The sequence below is a fragment of the Narcine bancroftii genome, chromosome 5, assembly GCF_036971445.1.
Source record: "Narcine bancroftii isolate sNarBan1 chromosome 5, sNarBan1.hap1, whole genome shotgun sequence".
Taxonomy (NCBI): Eukaryota; Metazoa; Chordata; class Chondrichthyes; order Torpediniformes; family Narcinidae; genus Narcine; species Narcine bancroftii.
Window position 1 is genome coordinate 27,765,408 of NC_091473.1, and position 26,397 is coordinate 27,791,804.

The window sequence follows — 26,397 nt, forward strand, 5'->3', positions numbered from 1 at the left end:
GTTGTTTACAAAAAAAGATTTTTTAAGGATTTATATAAAGTAATTAGGGATTTTATGTGGAAAGGAAAATTTCCTAGGGTGGCGTTGAAATAATTGATGTGGGATTTTCAATTGGAGGGTTACAGCTACCTAACTTTCAATTTTATTATGAAGCAGCTCAATTTAGATTTCTTAGCGCATTAATGGCCACACAAGATACGCCTAGTTGGGCACAGATAGAATTGGCAGTTATTTCTGAAAAATTTTCGAATGAATTTTTATTTCGATGGAATAAAAATTTGTTACAAACTTATGATGTACCAATATTGAAACATTTAATGAATTTATGGACAAGCAAATTACATAAAATGGGATTGAAAAATAAGTGGTCGGGAAGATTACCATTATATAATAATCATCTTGTTCCTTTCACGGTATCTAATACTATTTTGAAACAATGGGAGGAGAAAGGAATACATAATTTATCTGACTGTTTTTTTAGAAGGTCATTTTTGTTCTTTTGTAGAATTGCAAAAGAGATTTGATATAAGTGGTTATTCTATATTTGTGTATTATCAGTTAAGATCTTTTGTAAAACAGGTATGCGGTCGTCAAATGAATTTACTGTCTGAAACTGATTTTGAGAAATATGTGCTCTCATTTCCAAAAAAAGGGTTATATATCAGGTTTGTATCGTATTTTGTTGGAAAGTGAAAGTAAAATAGATTGGGATAAAGATAAAATGAAATGGGAAAAAGATTTAAGTTTAACAATAACTGAAGAAGATTGGTCTGAAATCTGCCGAAATAGTGTTTGAAAATTGATTAATGCTAGATTGGCGATGATTAATTTTAGTTTTATACATCAATTATATTTAACACCCGAAAAATTAAAAACATTTGGTTTTAGTAAGTCAGATCTTTGTTTTCGTTGTGATCAGGTTTACATGCTGTTTGGTTGTGTGATCGGTTACAACAATTTTGGAAAGGTATTCAATCTGTATTTAATAATCTATATAATCTTCATATTATATTAGACCTTGATATATTTTTTTATTAGGGAACATGCAACCGTTGATTGATTTAGAATTAGATAATTACCAGATCTCTTTTATTTACTTAGCGCTGGCAGTGGCCAAGAAATGTATAGCGATTACTTGGAAGAATAGAAATGTATTGTCTTTAGATAGGTGGTATTCAGAGATGAAGTTTTGTTTGGTTATGGAAACTATATCTTTTTCTATACAAGATAAGATGTCTTTTTTGAGTTAAAGTGGACCCCATTAATTGATTATATACAATTTAAATAAGTTTGAATTAATCATTTTTTTTCTTTAAAAAAAACTTTTTATTATACATTTTTTATATATATATATGTTTTTTTTCTTTCTTTTTTCTTTTTTTCTTTTTTTAGTTTTTTTTTATTAGTTGTTTTTTTTTCGTTTAAGTTCTTTTTGATTTTGTTTTTTCATATATTCTTATATAATAAAAAAATTTTGGATTAATAATTAATACTTAATTAATTTTTAAAATTATTTATTTTTATATATATATATATATATCGATCTTTTTTAAGATATATATATATATTTTTAAATTATACTAATAGTATTAATTCTTCACTCTTTATCGTGGGGGTGGGGAGGGGGGGTTTAGGGGTTAAAAATAGTTTTTTTTCAGTCTTAGTTTTTAGTTGTTAGGGGGAGATGCCAAGATTGGTATTGTATTAACTATGTTACTTTGTACTTGTATTACTTTATTTTGTTTTTTTTCTGTACGTGAATTACTTACTTTCTTCATATGTTAAAATTAATAAATATAGTTTCGAAAAAAAAAAAAAAAAAGAACAAAGAGTTGGCAGGAGGTTGGAGCCTCTGGCTTTCTTTCCAGCTGAGCTGTCACCTACTCAGGCGAAATACAAGAAGTTCAGGCAAGAATTCCTAGCCATGTCTCACAGGGAAGCATTTCCATTTTTTGGTCGAGGTTCGCCCTTTTACCATTTATACAGACCACCAACCTCTTAGACATACCATGCAAACAAGTGCGCACCACTATTTACCACTTGAATTTCAGCATTTGGATCTTACAATTTTCCTTAGCTATATGGCACATCCGAGGGAAGGTGACTGCAGTGGCTGATGCCCTACCCCAGGCATGACATAGAGATCTTACATACGACAGCTATCATCGATTTTGTTGCCATGGCTCGTGCACAACACATTGATCCTGATCTCATCTGGTACCATCAGGTCAAAATATATCTCCATTTAAAAGATGTATGCCTGGATGACTCACGTGAAATACTAGCTTGCAGCTTTTCCACAGGTAGACCCAAGTCTTTTGTACCTGCAGCGATGTGGCTCGATGACCTCTGAAACCTGTCTCATCAGGCAGGAGAGCATCAATCAAACTGATTATAGAATAGTTTAGTTGGCCTCATTTTAAGCAGGATGTCAAATTATGGGCAAGCACGTGCTTGCCGTATCAACATTCCAAAGTCTCCAGACATGTGAAATCCAGACTTGGAGATTTTCCTGTTCCAGATTCTGATTTCAATCACATGCACCTGAACTTGATTGGTCTGCTTCCACCAGCGAGAGTATACTCCTGTGAGGACTAGGCTACTGGGTGGCAGGAGGCCAGTCCTGTTGCCAATATTTGGAGACTGTCACTCAGGCTTTCATTGATTGTTGGGTTCTGGCTTTTGGAGTTCTAGTCACCATTACAATGGACTGAGGGCTTCAGTTCGAATCGGCATTGTTCCGAGCTCTCACTGATCTTTTGGGTACAACCAGCATTTGAACTATGGCCTACCATTGACAAGCCAATGGCCTCATTGAGCATTTCTACCACCAATTGAAAGCAGCATTGACAGCGGGTGGTGTTGCGTTTCTATGGATCAAATGTTAGCCCATGATTCTCTTTGGCGTCCACACTGCCTTAAAAACGGATCTTGGTTGTTCAGCTGCAGAACTGGTATATGACACCATACTGACAGCCTGGTGAATTTGATGTTATATGGAAAGAAGAGTTTTGAGAGATGAATAAAGGTTTTTTTTTGTGCTGAAGAACCAGAGTTTATTCTTTTAATTGTCTATATCATGAAACTTACAGTTACTACCAAATCATAGATATAATTGCAGCAATGTGACTCAATTTTGCCCATTGTGTCCAAGACAGTTAAAAACAATTGTGATGCAACAGATGACACGAAGGGTAGAATTGTTGTGGATTGTGTTGAAGGTTGTCGTAGGTTAAAACAGGATATAAACAGTTGGGTGAAGAAATGGTAGGAGGAGTTCAATCCAAATAAGTGATGCATTTTCGAAAGTCTAACTTGAATGTAGAGTATATAGTTAATGACAGGATTCTTAATAGTATGACGAACAGAGAGACCTTAGGATCCAAATCCATAGATACATCTCCCAAGGCCACCACACAGATTGATAGAGAAATTAAGAATACTTCTGCAATGCTGGCCTTAGTTAGTTGAGGGAATGAGTTCAAGAGCCCTAAGTCATGCTTCAGCTCTATAAAACTCTGGTTAGACCACATTTGGAATATTGTGTTCATTCTGGTCACCTCATTGCAGGAAGAAAGTGGTAGGTTCAGAGGGTGCAGAGGAAATTTTAGATTATTGAGTAGGTTTATTTTGGTCAGTACATTGTGGACCAAAGTGCCTGAACTGTCCTGTAACGTTCTGGAATAAATTATCTCCAATTCCTAGCTATTGGCCTGTAAACCTGCAAGTTAGTGTTTTAAGTAGCAGTGGCTGGGCCTCTCTGTTTGATAAGATGTTGAGGATCTGATGACTGTGAAAAATATTCAGATGAGCACTTGAGGTTGATAATCCATCCTGCTTTTGGACGATTTGGGCCTTTTTCCTTGCTGTAAATCTCAATAGCCCTATGCTGCAAATGAAGGCTGTAAAGTAAGATTAATCTAAATAATTCTTTATTTTTACAATTGTCAATGTCTTCCTCTCTCCCAAAATTTTCTAACTCAGTGATTCTTCTTCATGAGGAGAAACTTCCCCAAACAATAAAAGAAAAATTGGGCATGAAAGCAGTGAAATTTACAGCGCAAGCCAACGTGTCAAAGCAAGTGGTTCTGTCATTAATGTTGTAAAGTGTTAAGATTTGTGTAACAGTATTGCATTCGAAGTGAATGCTGATTTTCTGTTTCTGTACATCCCATGCCTTTTTACTGTTGCTCTTCCCAATTCCCTTTCCTACCACCCTCTCTGGCAAAATTTGAATGCTGAATTTGATCCTGTTTTCCACAAACTGAGCCATTTCCTTCAATTAATGAAATTAGCCTTAAATGTTAGTGTGGCTTCTGATTTTGTCAGGTTCTAAATTCTGTGAGACCATGATTCAATCATCAGAGATGGATGATAATTTACCAGTTTGTTTACCATAACTAGTAACAGCATCCTTATTAATTTTGCTTTGGACAATCTGTAGGATATAGGGTTTCTTGAGATAATGAAATTGATGAATTCCAATCTTGTATAAAAGAGAGCATGTGTTTCTTGTTGAGAAAAGCAGAGGAATTGTGCATTGATGCATTCTTACTTATATCTGACTTCATTTCATCTATTCAAAGAAATATGTTTCCAATAAAGTTCATTGAAATTATGCAAAACATCAGTGAATTTGTGAATGACAATATAATTTATATTTGATCGAAATAGAAATTGAACCACTACAATTTTCCTCTCCAGAGTGACCCAAAATGTACATTCCTTGACTTAATACTGAACCTAATTCAATAGTTCTAAAGTATTAAAGTGACCCAAATGATAACTGATTTGATCTAAAAGATCCAGAAAGAGGAATTTAGAAGCAACTTAAGGTATCATTGAAGAAAATCACAAGCCCTCAACAATGCTTCACTGAATGTTATGAGTAATTGTCCTTGTACTGACAATAACCATACCAACAGTGCGAGTATAAGACATCTTTAATAAACTAATGTGTACACTAAGAGGTCTTGTCTCTCTGCAAGACGAACCTGGAAGGCTAGACTGTAGCTCTGGACTGCTTGATATACAAGATCACCGGGGTGACCCTGGTGACCTAGTGGTGTAATTACATATCACCACATTCACCACCCCCTTAAAACATTGTTATTCCCCCCATCCCCCCACCCCATCCTCCTTCCCTTCTTTGTAAGTTCATAAGTCCAAAGATTTTCATGGCTTCCATTGCCTTCTGGACCTCCTCAGTAGTGGTGGGGAGTGCAATCTGCCTTTCGGCCTTTCTTGGTGGAGGTGTGGGAGTGGGAAGTACTAGGTGGGCATGTGGCCGAGTGGTCTGAGGATCCTCTTGTATGGGATTAGGTCCTGCCATCAAGTCTAGGGTGGTGATATTTTGTGGGGCGGGTGTACCCATGGTCCTGATTTCTGGGGTGGGTGGTATAGTCCTCTAGGGTGACTCAATGGACGACTGTTCTAGTGACTCCTTGTTGATCCGTAGACATCTGTGTTTCCGCCACATTGCTCACACATCCAGCTGGTGCAAGATCCCTGGTGGCCACCGAGTCTTCTCTTCCACCTGGGAATGTGACAAAGGCGTATTGAGGGTTCTCGTGCCTCAACTTCACTTGATCCATCAGCGAATCCACTTTGTGGGGTCTGCAGTGCTTCCGAAGGAGAACAGGTCCCGGTGCCGTCATCCATTTAGGCAGCACTGTGACCGTCGTGGCTTTCCTTGTGAAAGAAAAGATAAGGTCATGAGGGGTCATGTTAGTGGCAGTACACAACAAAGAATGTATAGAGAGTAGAGCCTCAGGCAGGTCTTTTGCTTTTAAGGTCAAGAGGACCGTTTTCCAGATAGTGGTATTTTCCCTTTTGACTTGTCCATTCCCCCTGGAATTGTAACTTGTAGTCTGGCTGGTAGCAATCCCTCTCTCATCCAGGTACTGCTGTACTTCTGCACTCGTGAATGCAGCACCCCTGTCTGTGTGTATGTAGTTCGGGTACCCAATTATGCTGAAGATGGGTTGGAGGCATTTTATAACAGTGGCTACTGATAAATCAGAACACAGGATGTATCATGTCTCTGCCTCATCTAGCCCTACCATTCCTTTCTCCAGCAATCGATGTCTCATCTCAGTGGACCGTATGCCTGCAACAATTCTGTCCCTAATAAGGTCCTCTGTGTACTCCTGAGCTGATACTGCTTTAAAGTTGCAGCCTCTCGCCAGGTCTTTCAGAGAGAGTATCAAGTCTCTGGCAGACTGCCCTACTTGTTGTGACCTGGTCATGAGCCTGTACTGGGAGTGGAGTTTGCTATGCCCCTTATTGTAATGCCTCTGTAAAGTGCTCATTGTCTCTTGGTAGGACCTGGCATCCTATATTAGGGAGTAAGGGTGGTCTCCCAGCTGCACTAACAGCAGCATTAATAGCTCTTTATCTGATGCCTCAGCTCCCTCCGTGTAATTCAGAAAGCACTTCTGCCAGCAGCTGAAGTGCGTACCAGCTCCAGGATTTCTGGGGTCGAGCTCCAGCCTGTCTGGTCACAGCACATGGCTAAGCCGCAGTCACTGGTCCCTTAGGTAATGTGGGGGCACCCCGGGGTTTGTTCCCGGTCTCCATGTGGTCTCTGGGTCTAGGTGTAGCAAGGGTGGACCCTGGGGTACTGGGAGCTGCTGGTAAAGCCTCTGTGGGGCTTGTGTCTTCTGGAGGAGTAACCTGGGTGCTTGGGGCTGTTGGCTGAGTCTCTGGCTTTGGGACATTTGCATTGGGTTTAGGGGGGAATCCCAGCGGTAGCGTCGGGTCTCCGTGGTACTGGGGAAACTGCTGATGGGGGAGTGACAGTAGTGGTGTCTGCTTTCCCTGGCTCTGGAGTGGTCGGAAATTCTCCACATACGTGACAATCGGGAGCACGACTTCTAGAGATCCTTCCAACTGCGCTTGTAGTGACCCCTTTCTGATCGGACCGGGGTTTAGGGTCGATGCCACCTGTACTAGCAAACCTACGGGCAGGCAGAGCTCTTGGCCATTATTTACCTACCCTATTGTACTTCTGTGGGCTTCCCCGCATTCCACCACGATTCCAGTACAGCGGTCCCTCACCATCTCTGTCGGATGCACGTATGTGCTGGTCATCCCCAGATTCTATTCACCAGGAAGCATTTCCAGGTAGTCGGGAATGCACGTTGGAACAGAAGCAGCTTCCATCCTAGTTGCTAAGATATTAGTTTATTAAATTGTACTGACAATAACCACACCAGCAGTGTGAGTATAAGACAGCTTTAATAAATTAATATGTACACTAAGAGGTCTTGTCTTTCTGCAATATGAACCTGGAAGGCTAGACTGTAGCTCTGGCCTGCTTTATATACAAGGTCACCGGATTGACCCCTGATGACCTAGTGGTGTAATTACATATCACCACAGTTGTCTTGAATTAAAATACTCATTTATATTTCACAACCTTGCCTTTCATAACAGTGTATTCCTCCAGGCTCTAGACTGGCCTCCTTAAGTTTTGGACTTAACTATCATAACCAATGGCATTGGCACTGTACCCAACAGTTTACTCACATTTTTTGGAAAATATGGCAATTATCTGATTTGGAAATGTAACTTTAAAGTACTGACCTTTCAAGATTGCACAGTTAAAATTAATTTGTTTTCTGAAGTGAGATGTAGTGCAAGGAGAACCCATCATTGAACACTTTTGGGATGAGAGGCCATTCTACTCTGGAATGGTACCTCACAGATCGGACCTAACTTTAAATTTAATTGATATCATCCCGATTCCCATATCCCAATCAATTCCTAATACCTAAACCCTCCAATCCTCAGATCTGCCAAAGCATGGTCCCTAACCAAGATTCTCTGATTAAATAATCTTGTTTCTCCCCCCCCCCCCAACCCTGATCAATCATAAATTATTCTTCTTACAACCAATCCCTTATTATCTGATCCAAGGTATAGTTTTACACCCTTTCTCAATCCCTAATGGAATGCACTGTCTTAAATCCTTCCCTAATCCATGCACATCTCCAGGTGCAAATCTATTTCATCCTCCCACCACAACACAGTCAAGGTCTCAATCTTCTTTCACCTGCTAGACAGAAGGCACAAGCTTCAATTGTGTCTTTTGCTACCTGCCATCTTTATTACCCCAATGCTCTAACTGTGCAACCTTCTCCTCCCCATGTCCCCAACCAAAGTCAACTGAGAACTAAACTACCTTACAGGCCATGTGTACTGTTCAAAGAAGTAATGAAATAAGTTCATACATAATCTCCCTTTTAAAAATTATTTGCAAATATCATGCAACAACTGAATTGTTAAATAATTGCTCTATTTAAAACAAATGAATTGTTGAAAATCGATTTTCAGCATCAGTAATTATCAGTAGTCTTGCTTTTAATTGAATGAATCTATATTTATTTTGAATATCAATTATACTAAATAAATGCACTGATAGTGTTGATGAGTTTAAACTTAAAATCAGGAAATTCCCAGTAAAATAACCATAGTATACTGTTCCTGGTAGCAATAGCTTGGCAAATGCAAGCATCACTTTAACATTATCTTTAGCTTAGTTTTTAACAAAGCTTAACCGCATCTAAAACCCTTGCCATCCGCATTTGTCTTTTGCATTTAATCAGATATTCTCCTTTTCCTCTCAAATACTTAACTTTGCTCCCACATCTTAAATGTTGTATGTCCACACAGCTGTTCATTCATGTTTGCCAGATTTCCATTTTGAATGTTTGGGTATGCAGCACACAAAGAGGAGGTGATCAGAACATTATCTGCATTTGATTTCAAATTGGTAGAATATGGCATTAAACCATTTTACAGCTGAATAAATGTTTTATTTCCATACTTGTAGATCAGAAATATTCCTTAATATTTAAAAGCCCAAGGAGCTGGTAAAATTGGTGGTGGGCTTTTCCAGCTGTCAAAATGGTCTAGTTTTTGATTGTTGAACTTGTTCATAACTATATTTGAAGCCCTAGGCTGAACTTGTTGCAACATGACAAGGTCCTTCATTTCCAAATCATGTAATTTCTGGCAAGAGATGATAACAACAGTTGATTGCTGGCCTGTCAATTGCAAGTCAGTTTGTATCCCAATGGATTAAGAGTCAGGTTGTTTGTGAAGAGATGAAATGAGAATTATTTTATTTCATCTTGTGCTGATCAATACATATTGAACACTGACTGCTCTCATTCCGTACTGCTGCAGAAACATCCCTATCTTCCATCTGACTGTGTTTCTCAGCATCATTTGGTGATGTTGTTCATGTTCCTAATGTATATGGCACAAAATGTTATACCCAGGGTAAGATCAACTTTTCCTATGAGCCGACTGCACCCATATGTTTCGTAACAGTTTTCAGTGAGAGTGATTGTTCTTAGAATGATTAAAGTAGCCCCCTTTTGATATCTGTTATCTGAAAGCATAAATATGTTGTTTTCAGCTGGTGATCTCAGTAGGGAAGATTATATCTCATTCACGTTGAGATCCATTGACATAAGAATGATGAGCTTCAGGTAGCAGTAACACCCAATTAAATCGACTGAGTGCAGTGAACCGGAATTCACTGTCTATTGTTCTGATGGCTGGCTCCACCATCACCTACTCTAATATAAACCCTGATTTTCCCGCCTTACCTCAGATTCACCTGAGGACAATTGTGTCTACCAGATATTGATTGTAAGCTATTAAAAGCGTGTTTGTACTCCTCACTTGTCTCTGAGTGCAATCAGTCATGTTACAATTTTAATAGCTTAACTTTGAAGCAGGATGGAAGCCCTGTTGAAGCCAGCCACGCTCGAGGTTGACCTTCTGTCCCCTGAGGCCCCAGAGGAATTTGATTACTGGCTGGAGTGCTTCTAGTCCTACCTGATGGCCACACAAGATGCCTTCAACTCTTATAGTCTCTGGAGATTTGCACTTCTCTCTCGAACTGGCTCCAAGGGGTTTGCTGTCATCAGAGATTGTGCAACATATGAGACAGTCATAGAAAGCTTGAAGGCCCACTACATGGGGCCCCAGAATCATGTGCTGATGAGGTGGTCTCTCCACCCTAAATATTGATTTCCCCTCTCCCCACCCATTGTTTCCAAACCTGACTCCTGATTGCAAACCAATAGCTACAAAGAGCAGGCGATACAGTGCAGGGATCAGGAATTTATTAGAGCTGAGAAAATATTATTGATCCTAGCAACAGCCCGTGGAGAGCCCAGGTAGTAGTCGTGAAAGGAAAAGAAAAGTCCAGGCTAGTGATTGACTACAGCCAAACAAATAATCATTTCACACTCCTGGATGCATAACATCTCCCTTAAATTTCGGACATGGTAAACAAAATTGCATGGTATCAGGTCTAATTTGATCTTCGACCTGAAAGCTGCGTGCCACCTGTTACTGATCCATTCTGAAGACCACCCCCACACAGCATTTCAGGCTGATGGACAACTCTATCAGTTCCAGTGGATCCCTTTTGGCTTCACTAAGTTAAGTTAATTCTGTCAGGGGGTCTGGAAGTCTGGTAATTCTGGTCGAACGCTGCAGTACTGGAGGACTTTGGACTTCCTGGACCCCCTGTGGTACAGGGTCAGTGGGTCTCAAGGGCTCCAGCTCTGGTTGCGGAGTGCATTGTACCACTTCCCGATCAGTGTCCTCCGAGACCCTGTGTGGGGTACTCGGTAGCTCCTAGCTCGCTTGATGCATCAGATCCTCAGTTCTGGTAGTTGCCAGGTCACTGATCAAGACGGTGTCCTCTCTGCTGTCAGGGTATGCGACGTACGCATACATTGGATTGGCGTTCAGCAGGTGTACCTTCTCGATCAGGGAGTCTGTTTTGTTCCTCCTCGTGCTTTCTCAGCAGGACTGGTCCAGACGTGGATTTCCTCTGGAATATAAACATAAGCTCGTGAGGAGTTGTGTTGGTCATTGTGTAGATGAGTGACCTTATAGTGTGGAGCACCATGTGTAGGACTTCTTGCCAGCACAAATCTGGAAGGCCTTTGGTCCGTAGAGCCAATTTCATGGCCTTCCATACAGACGCATTCTCTTTTTCAACTTGCCCATTCCCCTGGGGTTTGTAGCAATGCCTCATATGAGCAGATACTGGCATAGCTCTTCGCTCATAAATGATGAGCCACAGTTGCTATGGATATAGCTGGGATACCTGAACAGGGTGAAAATGACTGCAATGCCCTGATGACCATGCTGGTGGTCATGTCTGAGCAGGGGATGGTGAACGGAAAACATGAGTACTTGTCGATGATGCCTGAAGAGGGCGCACAAAATCAGTGAACCGGTGCGGACTCAAAAGGCCAACATGGCCTGTTTCCGCTCCGTAAATGGTTATACGGTTATATATGCTACATCAGAGGCATCACTTTACACCTGGAAGGGTGTGTTCTCATCCACCGCATGCATAGTGGCCTTTGCGATTTAGCTCTGAACGTAGTCGAAAGCTGCCTGGGCTTTGTCTGATAACGGGAAGGAGGTGGATTTTAAGAGGGACGAGCTTTATCTGTGTAGTGATGGACCCGCTGGACATAGCAGTAGAAGAAGCCCAGGCACCTCCTTAAGGCATTCATGGACTTTGGGATTGGGAGGTCTAACGGGGGGCACATTTGACCGGGGTCAGGGCCAATGGCACCATTCTCCACTACATAGCCCAGGATCACCAGATGTTTCATGCGGAACATGGACTTACTGGAGTTGTACGTGAGGTTCAGGGCCTTGGCATCATGGTCTTCCAGAGAGTGCCCACAAATGGTGACATTCAAGATAAGAGAAGTTGGCCTTCAACCCATACTTGTTGACCATTTTGGTCCATCTTTCTCTGGAAGACCGGGACCCCAAATGCCAAAATAGACCCTCCGGAACTGATAGAACCATCCATCTGCCTCAAGTGCTGTGTAGCAGTGGTCCTCGGAATGGATCAGTAACTGGTGGCATGTAGCTTTCAGGTCCTGGTCGAATAGGTCATCAGTAGGACTGGAAGCACTCCAGCTAGTAAACAAATTCCTCTGGGGCTTCGGGGGACAGAAGGTCGACTTTGAGTATGCCTGGCTTCAACAGGGCTTCCATCCTGCTTCAAAGTTGAGCTATTAAAATTGTAATGTGATTGATTTCACTCAGAGACCAGTGAGGAGTAAAAACATGCATTTAATAGCTTACAATCAATGGCCAATAGACACAATCATCCTCTGGTGAATCTGAGGTAAGGAGGGAAAACCAGGGTTTATATTATGGTTGGTGAGGGTGAAGCCAAGGGAGGAGCCAGCCATCAGAACAACATAGACAGTGAATTCCAGTTCACTGCACTGAGTAGAAACAAAAAATTGCAGGTGTGGCACTCTTGAACACAGTGAGAAGCTGGAGTAATGCAATGTCAAGCTGGTGGTGTGAGGATAATGTATCAGCTACAGAGGCTGGTGAAGTGGGAAATGTTGTGCCTGGGTGGAGGTGAGGTTAGGGCAGGGGTACAAGAAATAGAGAAAGTACTGGCTTTATCAATGACTGTTGGGGTGTATCTTCATTTATTAAAGAAGGAGAAGATTTCAGATGTTTTGGATTGGAAGGCATTCCTGGGAACAGATGTGGTGAAGGAATTGTGGGAAAGGTCTTTGTACATGACAGGAAACAGAAGTATAATCCAGGTGGCTGTAGGAATTGGTAGGTTTGCAATAGATGTCTATAGATTGTTTGTCTTCTGAGATGGATACACATTACCTTCCACCACCTCCACCAACATCAGTGCGATTCCATCACCAGCTAAATCTTCTCTTCCACACTCCTACCTGTTTTTCACAGGGATCAGTCTCTCCAAGACACTATGATCTTCTCTTCCCTCCTTTCCGATCCCATCTTTCCACCCTTTAGGCATTTACCACTGCCATTGAAGAAAGTGCAAAATGTGTCCCTACATTTCTCCCCTCACCTCCATCCTGGGCCAGAAATAGACCTTCCAGATAAGGCAGAGCTTTAGGAGCAGATCTAATCTATTCTTTCAATGTGCTTGGTGCAACTTCCTTTACCTCAGTGAGACCAAACGCAGATTGGGTGACTGTTTCACCGAGATCTCTCTGAGGATCTACAATAGAACTCCCAGAAGCCAATTCCTCATGCCTCTTAGTCCCTCTCAATTTATTACCCCCTGTTTCTTCTTTCCCTCTGGATATACCCGATATCATCCTTTCCAACTTTGGTCTCAGTAATGGGTCCTGACCCCAAAATGTTAGCTGACCATTTCTACTCATGGATGCTGCCTGACCAGCAGAGTCATTACAGCTCAATGTAAATTGAAGAATGGTAGTCAAGTTATTTTCTGAAGAAGACTGAACAGGCTGTAATTGTCATAATTGTTGTAATGAGTACCTGATCATTACAAGTTCCAGAATAATGTGAATCACATAAGCCGCAAGGTTGAAATTGCTACCCATTAGGTACTATCATGAGGGCTTAGAAGCCATGCACAAATAAATAAACTGGAATGATCTATGCTGTAATCGGTAAAAAGACATGTTGAAACTTTCTTTTGATTTAATTCCTTTTGATTTGAATTTAAAACTGTTCAAAACTGATGAATATATGCAAGGTATAATATAATGTTTCACATTCTGTATGTACAATCTAAATACAGAACAACTTTGATTACCCAAAATGGATCGGGCTTATTTCAGATATACAATATTTTTGGATAACTGATCTTTTTTTTTTTAAATGGCCCAGTAGCAACAGCAAATCACTTGAAACAGTGCTTAAACAACAAACAACAGTGGAAGGCTTTTTAAACATTAAAATAATTTTAATTCTCACCAAAAAAAAACAAAATAAGATAAATTCAACACCAAAAACTCAAAATTTTGCTCAGATGTTTTTCCAAATTACAAAAAAATTTCAACCTGTGATGTCATTTATCTGAAAATTTTCAGAGGGAAAATGATGTCATTTCGGCTTTGAAATTTTTTGGATAAATGAGGATTTCTGATTTTTCTGAAATCCTCAATTATCTGAAAAAATTTCCGGAGCCGAAAAGACATCACTTTCGGGTCCAAAAAAATTTCTTGTAACTGAGAATTTTGGATAATCTGATTCTGGATAATCGGAGATGTACTGTAATACAAAATAACTGAATTATTACACAACCTATTGGAATACCATCATTTACACACCAAGTACTGAATGTGTTTTTTCAACATACATTGAAAACATGTAAAATTTATGAACAGACAGGTGAGGAAAAAAATAGGCTGGTATATCAGGGATCTATTTGTGTTTTATTTTAATAAAAGCTCTAGAATTGAGGGCTGATGGAATAAAAAAAATGCATTGCCTGTGCATTATCATGCTATGTTTGAATGCACTGGCAGCTGATCTCATCCTTCAGCTATTCATCTTTCCTTCAGTTTGCCAAAATAGAGCAATCATATAATTTAATGGAAGATTAAAATAAAAAGTCTTGGCTCATCAATATATCCTTAATGCATTCCTTCAGAAGTGACCATATATCATTAGTTGATTAAAGCTTGATCCAAGGCACCTGTGTGTAGACCTATAAAAGTCACAGAAGTTATCAACAGAAGCCCCAAAACTAGAGTAACTTGTATTTTTTTTATTTCCAATGCAGTAAGTATTGCCAGCATTGTTGATAGCTCAATAATATAGATAAAGAATGGATACACTTTAAGGGATATAGTTTATGTAACAAAATGCACAATAAAAATATTGTCTTATCATAATTTAATATTCATGGAGAAAAGAAGTCAGTTTGTTTCCCTGAAATGCAGTTGAATTAAAAGGTTAAACAAGATGCAATGCATTAATAATATCTTTACAGCTTATAGTTTTGATCTACCGTGGGACTTTATCCTAGAAAATACTCACAAAGTGAATGTCCCTCAAATTTGTGGGAGTCACTGAAAGAGCACCACAGTTCCAAAGCCATTGTGCCCAGCCACCAACATCTTCCAACCCATCTCCATTTCAGCAAATACAGATTGAATAACATTTATCTGAAATGTTTGGGGCCAGATGGTTTTTAGGTTTTTTTTGATTTTGGAACAAGGAAACTAAGCAGCACAGTAGCATCAGCAGAATACCCGTATCACCAGTTAAACAGCAACAAACAACAGCAGCTTTTTGACCATTGACATGATGCTGTGGCCGACCACTACAAAGAAACACACACACACAGTGTGGCAGGTTAAGCACACTCCTTTATTAGGGCTGGAAAGGCTGCCACATGAGCCCCCACCCCCCCAGAACCGGAGTTATAGTCTATATTGTTCATAGGTATAGTCCCCAAAGTCTTTTGTGGTCTGCCTCTGCATCGCGGTATTGGTGTCTCCATGAGTTCTGCTGGGTCTGTGTGGGCAGGCTTGAGTCAATCTTGTAGTGAAGACCTTTGATTTACCAGCAATGTCTAGCTCAAAGGTGGCTCTGTTGTTCCGGATTACTTGAAAGGGACCTTTGTATGACTTCTGCAGTGGTGAACAGTGGGGTCCTCTGCATACAAACACGTACTCACAGTCCTTGAGTTCTTTGGGGATGTTGGACTTGGTTTGTCTGTGTCTGGAGGATGGGATCGGAGCCAGGTTACTGACCTTTTCGCGCAGCCTGTCCAAGAAGGTGGTTGTCTCCTCCTGCTGTCCTTTGTCCTGTGGAACGAAATGCCTGGAGACCGTAAGTGGGGCTCCATAGACGGGTTCAGCGGAGGATGCGTGGAGGTCTTCTTTTGGCGCTGTTTGGAGACTATACCTATGAACAATATAGACTATAACACTGGTTCTGGGGGGGTGGGGGCTCATGTGGCAGCCTTTCCAGCCCTAATAAAGGAGTATGCTTAACCTGCTACACTGTGTGTGTGTGTTTCTTTGTAGTGGTCGGCCACAGCATCATGCCAGTAGTGCCCATGGTAGCTCGTCCACCCAGGTGCGGCCCTTGAGTCTGGTCATGAGGGCGGTCTTGAGGTGCCTGTGGAAATGCTCCACCATGCCATTGGCTTGTGGGTGGTATGCCTTCCTATGGTGTAGCTGAGTGACCCACAGGTTGGCAATGTTGGTCCACAAACTGGAGGTGAACTGTGCACCTTGTTCAGAAGTGATGTGCTATGGCAGTCCAAATCTTGCAATCCAGGACGAGAGGGGTGCTTTGGCACAGGACCTGGTGGATGTGTCAGCCAGGGGGATTACTTCTGGCCACCGGGTGAAGTGGTCAACCACTGTGAACAGGTGGCGGAAACCTTGAGAGACTGGCAAGGGTCCCACTAAGACCACGTGTGGTCAAATCTGCGTTCCATTGGCTCAAAAGGCTGTGGGGGGACCTTGGTGTGTCACTGTACTTTGGCTGTTTGGTACTGCATACACGCCTTGGTCCACCCCCCCGACTTGTTTCTGTAATCCATGCCACATGTACTTGCTGCCCACCAGCCGGACCGTGGTCCTGATGGATGGGTGTGCGAGCCCATGGATGGAGTCAAAAACTCATCTCCTCCATGCCGTTGGGACAATAGGTCAAACCTGCCCGGTGGCCAAGTCACACGAGGGTGGTAGTACCTGTGCCGACTGGAACATCCTGAAGCTGAAGGCCTGTGACAGTGGTCCTGTACTGCGGGATCTCATCATCGTGCTGCTGTGCCTCTGCCAGTGCTGCGAAGTCCAGACCGTTGACCAGTGAGAGAATGCCGTGTCTTGACAAGGCGTCCGCGACCATGTTATCTTTGCCCTAGATGTGCTAGACATCAGTGGTGTACGCCAAGGTGTAAGACAAGTGTCTCTGTTGGTGGGCTGACCAGGATCAGAGATTATAGCCAGGGTGAAAGTCAGTGGTTTGTGGTCCATGAAAGCCCTTCCCTCAAGAAAGTACCAAAAGTGGTGGATGGCTAAGTACAGCGCCAGCAGCTCTCCATCAAAAGCACTGTACTTTAGTTCAGGGGGTCGCAGATGTTTGGTGAAGAAAGCTAGTGGGTACCAACTTCCTTCTATCTGCTGCTCCAGGATTCCACCAATCGTTGTTCCTGAGGCATCAACTGTGAGGGCCATGGGTGTATCTGGTCTGGGGTGGATCAGGAGTGCAGCTTTGGCCAGGGCTGCTTTGGTTTCCACAAATGTGCATGCGAATTCATCGTCCCACATCAGGTCCTTCTTGCCGGACATCAGGATGAACAGAGGGCGCATCACACGGGCAACTGTTGGATTAAATCTGTGAAAAAAGTTTATAATCACCACAAACTCCTGCAGACCTTAGGTTGTACTGGCCTTTAGGAAGCTGTGGATGGCCTCTACCTTGTTGGGCAGTGGTGTGGCCCCATCCTTTGTAATCCTGTGGCCCAGGAAGTCGATGGTGTTCAGACCAAACTGGCATTTGGCCAGGTTGATGGAGAGGCCAAACTCCTGCAGAAGGCTACAGAGATTTTGGCGATGCTGAAGGTGTTCCTGTCGGGTTCTACTTGCCACGAGGATATCATCAAGGTAGATGAAAGTGCCGTCCAGGTCTCAGCCCACAGCGTCCATCAGTCGCTGGAATGTCTGTGCTGCATTTTTGAGCCTGAATGGCATCCTCAGGAACTCGAACAACCTAAATGGAGTGATGATGGCCGTCTTAGGGATGTCATCAGGATGCACCACTATCTGGTGATATCCTCACATGAGGTTCACTTTTGAGAATATTGTTGCCCCGCGCAGGATGCCACAAAATTGTGGATGTGTGGCACGGAGTAATGGTCTGGGATGGTGGCCGCGTTGTGCTGGCAATAGTCACCACATGGTCTCCAGCCCCCCAGTTGCTTTAGGCACCATGAGCAGGAGCAAGGCCCATAGACTGTCTGACCGTCAAACAACACACAACTCTTCGAGCTTGCAGATTTCCTCCTTGGCCAGTCGGAGCTTCTCCGGGAGAAGTTGTCTTGCCCTTACATGGAGAGGTGAGCCTTTGGTCAGGATGTGATGTCTGACGACATGTCGAAGCATCTCCGCTGTGAACTGAGGGGAAAGGATAGCCAGGAATTGTGCTAGCACCTTGGAGAACTCATCCTCCAACCTGTGGATGGAGTCCAGGTGCATTAACGGAGTACAGTGAGTGAACCTCAGTGTGATGGTCTGGTAGGTCTCGGTGTGGACAAGTTGTTTACCCTTAAGGTCCACTAGGAGGCTGTGGGCTCACAGGAAATCTGCTCCGAGGAGTGGTTGTTCCACAACAGCCAGCATGAACTCCCACGAGAAGTGACTGCCCTGTACTGCAGCTCAGCCCTACGAGTGCCATAGGTCCGTATACTGCTATTGTTGACAGCCATCAACGTGGGTCCCGCTAGCCTGCGCCTAGTGTCCAACCCTATCAGGGGTATCACGCTGACCTCTGCTCCTGTATCCACCAGGAAGCATCTGCTGGACAGGCAGTCCCAGACGTGCAGGAGACTCTCTTGGTGACCAGCCATCATGGCCTTGTCGTTTCCCTGGAACTTGCAGGGGGATTGGCATCATCGGGCCTTAGTGCCCCATCTCTGGTGGTTAAAGCACCATCTGTCACTGGACTCACTCCTGCCTCTCGTCTGCTGTTCCTTGCTTGGGACTGCTCTAGTCTGATTGCGGGACTTCTTTACGAGTCCCACAGTAGCCGAGCACTTACGTTTCTGTTTCCACAGAATGTCTGCCCATGCTGTGACTTTCCAGGTGTCAGTGAAATCCACATCCACCAGGAGCAGTTGGATGCTTTCAGGCATCTGTTCCAGGAACGCCTGCTCAAACATGATGCTGGGCTGCTCATCTCCTAGGAGGGCTAGCTCCTTGTTGATGATCTGTCTCCCAGCCAATCCAGGTGGAGCAAACGTGCGCCTCGCTCTCGCCACAAGAGTCTGAACGTCTTGGTTAATAGCTCTTTGAAGGCAGTGTAAGTGCCTTCCGATGGTGGTCTATGGATAAAGTTGGCCACTCTGTCTTCAGTCTGCGGATCCAGGGCGCTGACCACGTGGTAGTACAGGATGGCCTCTCCTGTGATGCCCTGAATCTGGAATTGAGCCTCTGCCTTGTTGAACCACACGCCAGGTTGAACTGTCCAGAAGGTCAGGAGCTTCATGCTGACTGCTCTGACTGTTGCTTTGTTCTCCATCGCTAGGTTTAGATTCCTTCTAAACCGTTGGGGTCACCAAATGTAGCCGACTGCTACAAAGAAACACACACACACACACACACACACACACACACACACACACACACACACACACACACACACACACACACACACACACACACACGGTGTGGCAGGTTAAGCTCACTCCTTTATTAGGGCTGGAAAGGCTGCTTTAATACTCTTCAAGTTACTGCTGTTTTACTGATTGACTGAGTCAGCCACATGAATTAACAATAGCAGGCGGGAATGTCCATGCATATGAATGCCCTTCTTCCCCAGCCTGTTTCTGCTGAGTTAGCTGGGCAGCTTGACCAACACTATTTTAAGGCTGTTGGTCTGATGCTGCCCCAGCTTCTAACCCCACTGGTTCATTGTCCTGGGAGTCGCTTTAGCAATCTCTGTCTGCGTTTGCTGCCGCGCGATGAGCTGGCCCGATCTCCACAATTGCAGACCACCACAATGCCACAAGTGGAAAATTCACATGAAATAATGAATAGTACTTACCAAAAAAACTTGATCTCTGTTTAAAAAAGACCACCACTACAGTCCCCGCTCTGGCCCGGGAGCCTGAGGCGATATCTTTGATGTGGAGGTCACAGCACACAATATTGAGAATGGAGTCGCTGTCACCCACTATGACTGCAGACGATGCTGAAGACTTGGAGTCAGTTCCATTTGGCATCTGACCAGCCAGAAGCAAAGATTTCATTTTTAACCGTTATTGTAATCAAATCAAACTGGCACCAACAGCAAAAGAGCATCAGATGGGCAAGTCAGGGGTTGAAATTTTTTTCCATTTGTTATGTCATGTCGGCGCTTAAAAAATTTTGATTTTTGGATGTCTTCAGTTTTCGGATCTTCAGATAAGGGGTGCTCTGGCTTTCTCCCTCATCAAAATTATATGCTGGCTCTTTCAAATTATCTACTGGTGCATACTAATGTTTTTTTTTAATTTTTTTGCACTATGAGTCATATCAATAACAACATCCACAAATGATCAACATCAATATAGAAAGTTTTACTTTTGAGCATGTCCAAAATTGCATGTAATGTTGATCCAATCTCTTGTTTGCAATGAAAACATCCATCCGATGCTGTTGGGTACCACTCTTTTAATTTCTGGGGAGTAATATACAATCTGTGTAGCCAGTTATATTGAATCATACATAATCTACTATTTATCGTGTTCTTCATTGTTTCTATACAGAACTTCTCCCATGTTTCATTCTATATCTCTGTATTTAAATCTTTTTCCCAATTTTGTTTCGGTTTATACTTTATTTCATCTCTTTTATGTAGCAATTTGATGTACATGTTTGTAATAATTTTTTTAATTATCAGTGTGTTTGTGATTAAATATTCATAGTTGCTACTTTCTGGTAATCTCAAACTATTTCCCAGTACATCTTTTAGATAAGTTTTCAATTGGTAATATGTAAACATTGTACTTTGTGTTATTTCATACTTTTCTTTTAATTGCTCAAATGTTAATAAATTATTTCCCAAAAAACAATCTTCTATTTTCTTGATTCCTTTTCTATCCCATTCCTTGAAAAATAAATTGTTTATTGTAAAGGGGATTAATGGGTTTTGTGTAAATATCATTTTTGGTATTTGATAATTTATCTTTTTTTCTTCCAGGTGTATTCTTTTCCATAATTTAAGTATGTGATGCAGCACTGGTGAATTGTTATATTGCACCAATTTTTCATCCCATTTATAAAGTATGTGTTCCGGGATATTTTCTCCCAACTTGTCTAATTCTATCTTACTCCAATCCGGTTTTTCTCCTCTCTGATAAAAATCTGATAAGTACCTTAACTGTGGTGCCCTGTAGTAATTTTTGAAGTTTGGTAGCTGTAACCCTCCTTGTTTGTAACTCTATGTTAATTTTTTCTAGTGCTATTCTTGATTTCTTACATTATTATATTTACAATTAATCTCTATACATTGTTTTGATAGTCTTTTTTTTAATACTTCTCGTTTTGCTGTCTGTTTGGCAGTTGTTCAGCAAAGTGCTGGGCATCTTTCAGGTCTGAGAACAGTCTATTTCTTTCCCCTGGAATAAATACTTTTAATATTGCTGGATGTCATAGATTAAAATTATATCCTTTTTTCCATAGTATCTGCTTTGTCAAGTTTAATTCTTTCAGTTTCTTTAAGAGCTCGAAGCTGATATCTGGATAGAAAAATATTTTTTTGTCCTTTATATTCCAGAGGTTGTTTATTTTCTTTTACTTTACCCTTTGCCCTCTCTAATATTTTTTCTCTTGTGTGTCTTAGTCATTTTATTATTATGGAATGTGTTTTTTGCTTTGAATAAGACTTTGGTGCCAATGTTCTATGTGCTCTTTCAATTTCTATTTTCTCTTGTAGTTCTTCTGCATCCAAGACTTGTGGGATCTATCTTTTTATGAATCCCTTTATGTTTGATCCTTCTATGCCTTCTTGTACACCTACTATTTTTATATTATTTCATTTGTTATAATTCTCTAAGACATCACTGTTTTGAATTAACTGATCTTGTTCTCTTTAATTTCTTTATTTCTATCTTTCAGATTTTCTTTTAGTTCATTCATTTCTAATTCTACTCGTTTCTGACTTTCTTCCATTTCATCTGTTCTTTTTCCTGTATTTGCTAAGCTCTAGTTTTTGCATTCTATCTTTGGCTTTTTCCATTTTTATTTTTATTGCATTAAATTCTGTTGTTAAAATGTCTTTTAATGTCTTCATTTGTTCATCAAAATATTCTCTATTAACTGTTTATCTTTTTTACTTTTTTCTGTCTAAGTTTTTATCTTTTTCTTCTCTTTCTAACTCCTTCTCTCGTCTTCTGTTCATCTCTTCTTGCCGTGATGGCATCTGTCTGGTTCTTTCTGACAATTTGTTTTTGTCTTGTGGCTGGGCCCCCCTCCCATCAGTGTCTTTTTTGTTATGTGTACTGCACATCTTTTTGTGGCTCAGTGAGCCATATTTGTAGTTCGACTCGAGGAGGGCCGTTGTCCAGCTGGGCATCCAATGGCTTTGGGGATCAGACGTTCTTTTTTAAGGTAAGGCCTACCTCTTTTCTTTTTGCTGTTTTCCTGTCTTCTTCTTTATCTGTCTCTCTGGTCTTTTCCTTTTTTGGTGCCATCTCTTAGGTTTTCTTGGTTTCTTTATCTTTCAGGCCTTCTATGTTTTTTCTGTCCAGCTTTGTTTTTTCTTCTCTTTTTCTTTTCTCTGTGGAGGGCTATTCTTCTCTGGCCACTACTCCATCAGCGTGACATCACCCCCTGGTGCATACTAATGTTGAAATGAAATTAAAGGAAGGTAAATTAATGGGCACATATAAAGGCAAATGAGAGGAGCAATGAAATATGAGGAATGGGATGAATGTGATTGCTTCCTTGTGATCTGGCTTGTTCCTGTGTCGTTTTAAGATTGATCATTGCAGTTCTTCCAAACTGTTGGCAAACATTCAATAAAGCATACATTTTTTCTCTGCAATGTGTATTTTATAATGTTATGTTCAGCTATGGAGTTACATGATCTTTTAGGTGTATTCACATTTCTTAAGCAATTCTGTTGAATTTTCCCAAAACATAAATCATATTTTCAAGATTAAAATTGGACTCTTGCCTGAAAGTATAAGCAATTGAAAGTCCACGGAGGGATATCTTCAATCATTTTTATCATACTCAGTGTTCTTTGAATATTTTACATATTAAGTATTAAATGAAGGATAATAGAACTGTTGACAGAAATTGAATGTAGGTGGTCATGCCTCTGAATCTACAGGCTGGTATTCAACCAGACTTTGCACCCTGACACATACCGATATTATTTTTCAGGCAGGTGTATAAAAGGTAGAATAGTTCACCTGTGCCATTTACAGTCTTTTAAATGTTTTTATTTTACCAGCCTCGACCACCACCCCGACAATGCATTCTAGGCACCCACTACTCTCTTTCTTTTCACAATATTTTTATTGAATTTAACATGACAATCCATATAAAAATATTTTAAAAACCAAGGTAAAATAAGATCTGTATGTATGACTGACAGAACACAATCAGCCAAATGTGAAAATTTATAATTTATGATTTCTTTTATATTATCTTCCTTTTATATTTATTACCTATTGTCTCATTTTGGCATCTGAATTGAACTGAATTTGTGTTGGTGTGTTTTACATTGCTGGGAAGCTATAGCAAGTAAAACTTTCATTGCATATATACTGTACATGCATATAATGATAAACTCTTATTCATTTGATAATTCTCTTATGTTGATGACCTCAAGTTATATTCTTCTAACAAAGAGAAATATTTTTATATATCTAGTTGCCCAGCTGGACAACATATACATAACACAATTAAATAACCAGTATGTCAGATTTTAAATTTCATCCCTTATAATTAAATGTGATTATCTGTTAAAATAATTAAATGTATAAATCAATTAAATACTATTATAACAAATCATATCATATCTTAGAGATCATTTTTTTTAAAGATATGATATAGGGTAATTATAATTAAACCAACAAATCCACTTACCTAAAAAAAGCTAAAACTAATCTAACCCCTCCTTCTGATCAAGGTGACAAAGAAAATACAAAGATAGATCAAGTTGAGACCTCCAGAAGACAGACAGATCAGCACTGGAAAACCCAGATCCTCTAAAACTGACAATTATGATATTATTCAATAAATTGGCCCCATACCTTGAAACTTATTATCTTTAATACAATATAGTCTCTATGTAAAAAAAAAAATCCCTGACATTTCCACAATCCAATTCAGAATTTATTGTCATAAAATCCCCTAAACTTTCTTCCCCTTATGTTATACAGATGTGTCCTCTACTATTTGCTACTGTCACTCAAGAAAAAATGTCCTGGCTGTCCACATTATCTATGTTTCTCAAAATCTTGTGGACCTCCATTAAGTCATCTCTCAACCTTGTTTGCTCCATTGAGGAAAGTCCCAGCTCTGTAACCTTGCCTCATAGAACATGTTGTCCAATCCAGGCCACATCCTGGTAAATCTCTTCTGCACCCTTTCCAGACTTTCCATATCCTTCCTGTCATGAGGTGACCAAAACTGAACACAATATTCAAAGTCTGGTCTAACTAGAGTTTTATCAGACTGTTACATGACTTTACAGTTCTTGAACTCAATCCCCCAACTAATGGTCAAGACTAGTTTTTTTTTTCCCCTACATCTGTCAGGCTCTTAAACCTTGCCATATCATTTGAACCATAGCATTACGACAAAGCCATTAAAGATCTATCTGTATGACTGACAGAACACAATCAGCCAACTGTGAAAATTTATGATTTATGATTTCTTTTATATTATCTTTCCTTTTATATTTATTACCTATTGTCTCATTTTGGCATCTGAATTGAACTGAATTTGTGTTGGTGTGTTTTACATTGCTGGGAAGCTATAGCAAGTAAAACTTTCATTGCATATATACTGTACATGCATATAATGATAAACTCTTATTCATTTGATAAATCTCTTACGTTGATGACCTCAAGTTATATTCTTCTAACAAAGAGAAACATTTTTATATATCTAGTTTATCTTTTAAAGACCATTAATCACTTCTCACTAGACCTGTCAGTTTATGTTGACCTGATTGCATTCACCCTTTCTCAATATGATAATAGCTTTAATCAATAGAAGAGCCTAACTCCAAATCAGGATAAATAAAATTAAATGCAGATATATTAAAAAAAAATATCAGTTACTTTCATTTGCCATAAGATACAGGACTTTTTTTATAACTGGATTTTCTGAGTTGCTTTCTTCTATGAAAGACAAGCAATGAAAAAAAAACATTCTTTAGACATTGGGGTAAAATTATAAATCTGTTCTTTATTAATCTGATGTATTTTACCAAGTTTGTGGAATGGTGTTTTTCTATTCAGCTATGAAAGTGAATTTAAGATAGATTAGTGAGAGTAAAATTCCTGAAATCCTAAAAATCTATTGGGTTCTTCAAAATGGGTAATCAGTTCATTTCTCTCTCCTGAACCACCCAGATCCTCACACACCCCGTTAATTTCATTTCTCTCTCCTGAACCACCCAGATCCTCACACACCCCATTAATTTCATTTCTCTCTCCTGAACCACCCAGATCCTCACACACCCCGTTAATTTCGTTTCTCTCTCCTGAACCACCCAGATCCTCACACACCCCGTTAATTTCATTTCTCTCTCCTGAACCACCCAGATCCTCACACACCCCGTTAATTTCATTTCTCTCTCCTGAACCACCCAGATCCTCACACACCCCGTTAATTTCATTTCTCTCTCCTGAACCACCCAGATCCTCACATACCCCGTTAATTTTGTTTCTCTCTCCTGAACCACCCAGATCCTCACACACCCCGTTAATTTCGTTTCTCTCTCCTGAACCACCCAGATCCTCACACACCCCGTTAATTTCATTTCTCTCTCCTGAACCACCCAGATCCTCACACACCCCGTTAATTTCATTTCTCTCTCCTGAACCACCCAGATCCTCACACACCCCGTTAATTTCATTTCTCTCTCCTGAACCACCCAGATCCTCACACACCCCGTTAATTTCATTTCTCTCTCCTGAACCACCCAGATCCTCACACATCCCGTTAATTTCATTTCTCTCTCCTGAACCACCTAGATCCTCATAAACCCCATTAATTTAATTTCTCTCTCCTGAACCACCCAGATCCTCACACACACCGTTAATTTTGTTTCTCTCTCCTGAACCACCCAGATCCTCACACACCCCGTTAATTTCGTTTCTCTCTCCTGAACCACCCAGATCCTCACACACCCTGTTAATTTCATTTCTCTCTCCTGAACCACCCAGATCCTCACACACCACGTTAATTTCATTTCTCTCTCCTGAACCACCCAGATCCTCACACACCCCGTTAATTCCAACCAGTTATTATAATTGAGGCAGAAAGAGGGATGTAAAGGCATGCTCAAGCACCCCTTCTTTTTTGGACAATGTTTTTTTTTTGTAATGTAGGCAGTTGGGGGGGATGAGATTTGGGCAATCATATGAGAGTGTAATTTTAAAATACTATTTACATGATGTATGTAATAATATTCTATATATCTTGGAAAAATTTAAATAAAATATTTTTTTAATAAAAGAAAGAGAAATGCACCCTCTATTGGTATTGCAGCTAGACATCAAAAGAATGGTCCCACAAGTCATGGTTTTGTATTTGTGCCTCTTCCATGACTGCCCTGATTCTTCTAATCTAGATTTCTGATACCCCTTGATACCCCTTAAAGTTGCAGATCTTCATTAAA

General features: G+C 40.8%; 1 protein-coding gene across 34 annotated transcripts in view; it reads left to right on the forward strand.

Moving 5' to 3' along the window:
• Positions 1-26,397, forward strand: part of LOC138763207 (contactin-4-like) — a 2,221,540-nt gene that overhangs the window by 2,144,155 nt on the left and 50,988 nt on the right. Inside the window, exon 28 of one of the 34 annotated variants that reach the window (XR_011357394.1) lies at positions 3,985-4,059. The exons of 31 other annotated variants lie outside the window; for them this stretch is intronic. Coding sequence is in view for 1 of the 3 variants with exons in the window: in XM_069936996.1 (XP_069793097.1) it covers positions 3,985-4,106 (122 nt within the window). In the remaining 2 variants the exon portion in view is untranslated. Of the gene's footprint in view, positions 1-919; positions 984-3,984; positions 4,610-26,397 lie in introns of those variants that run through there. 2 more of the 34 variants (XR_011357396.1, XM_069936996.1) reach the window with 2 other exon arrangements.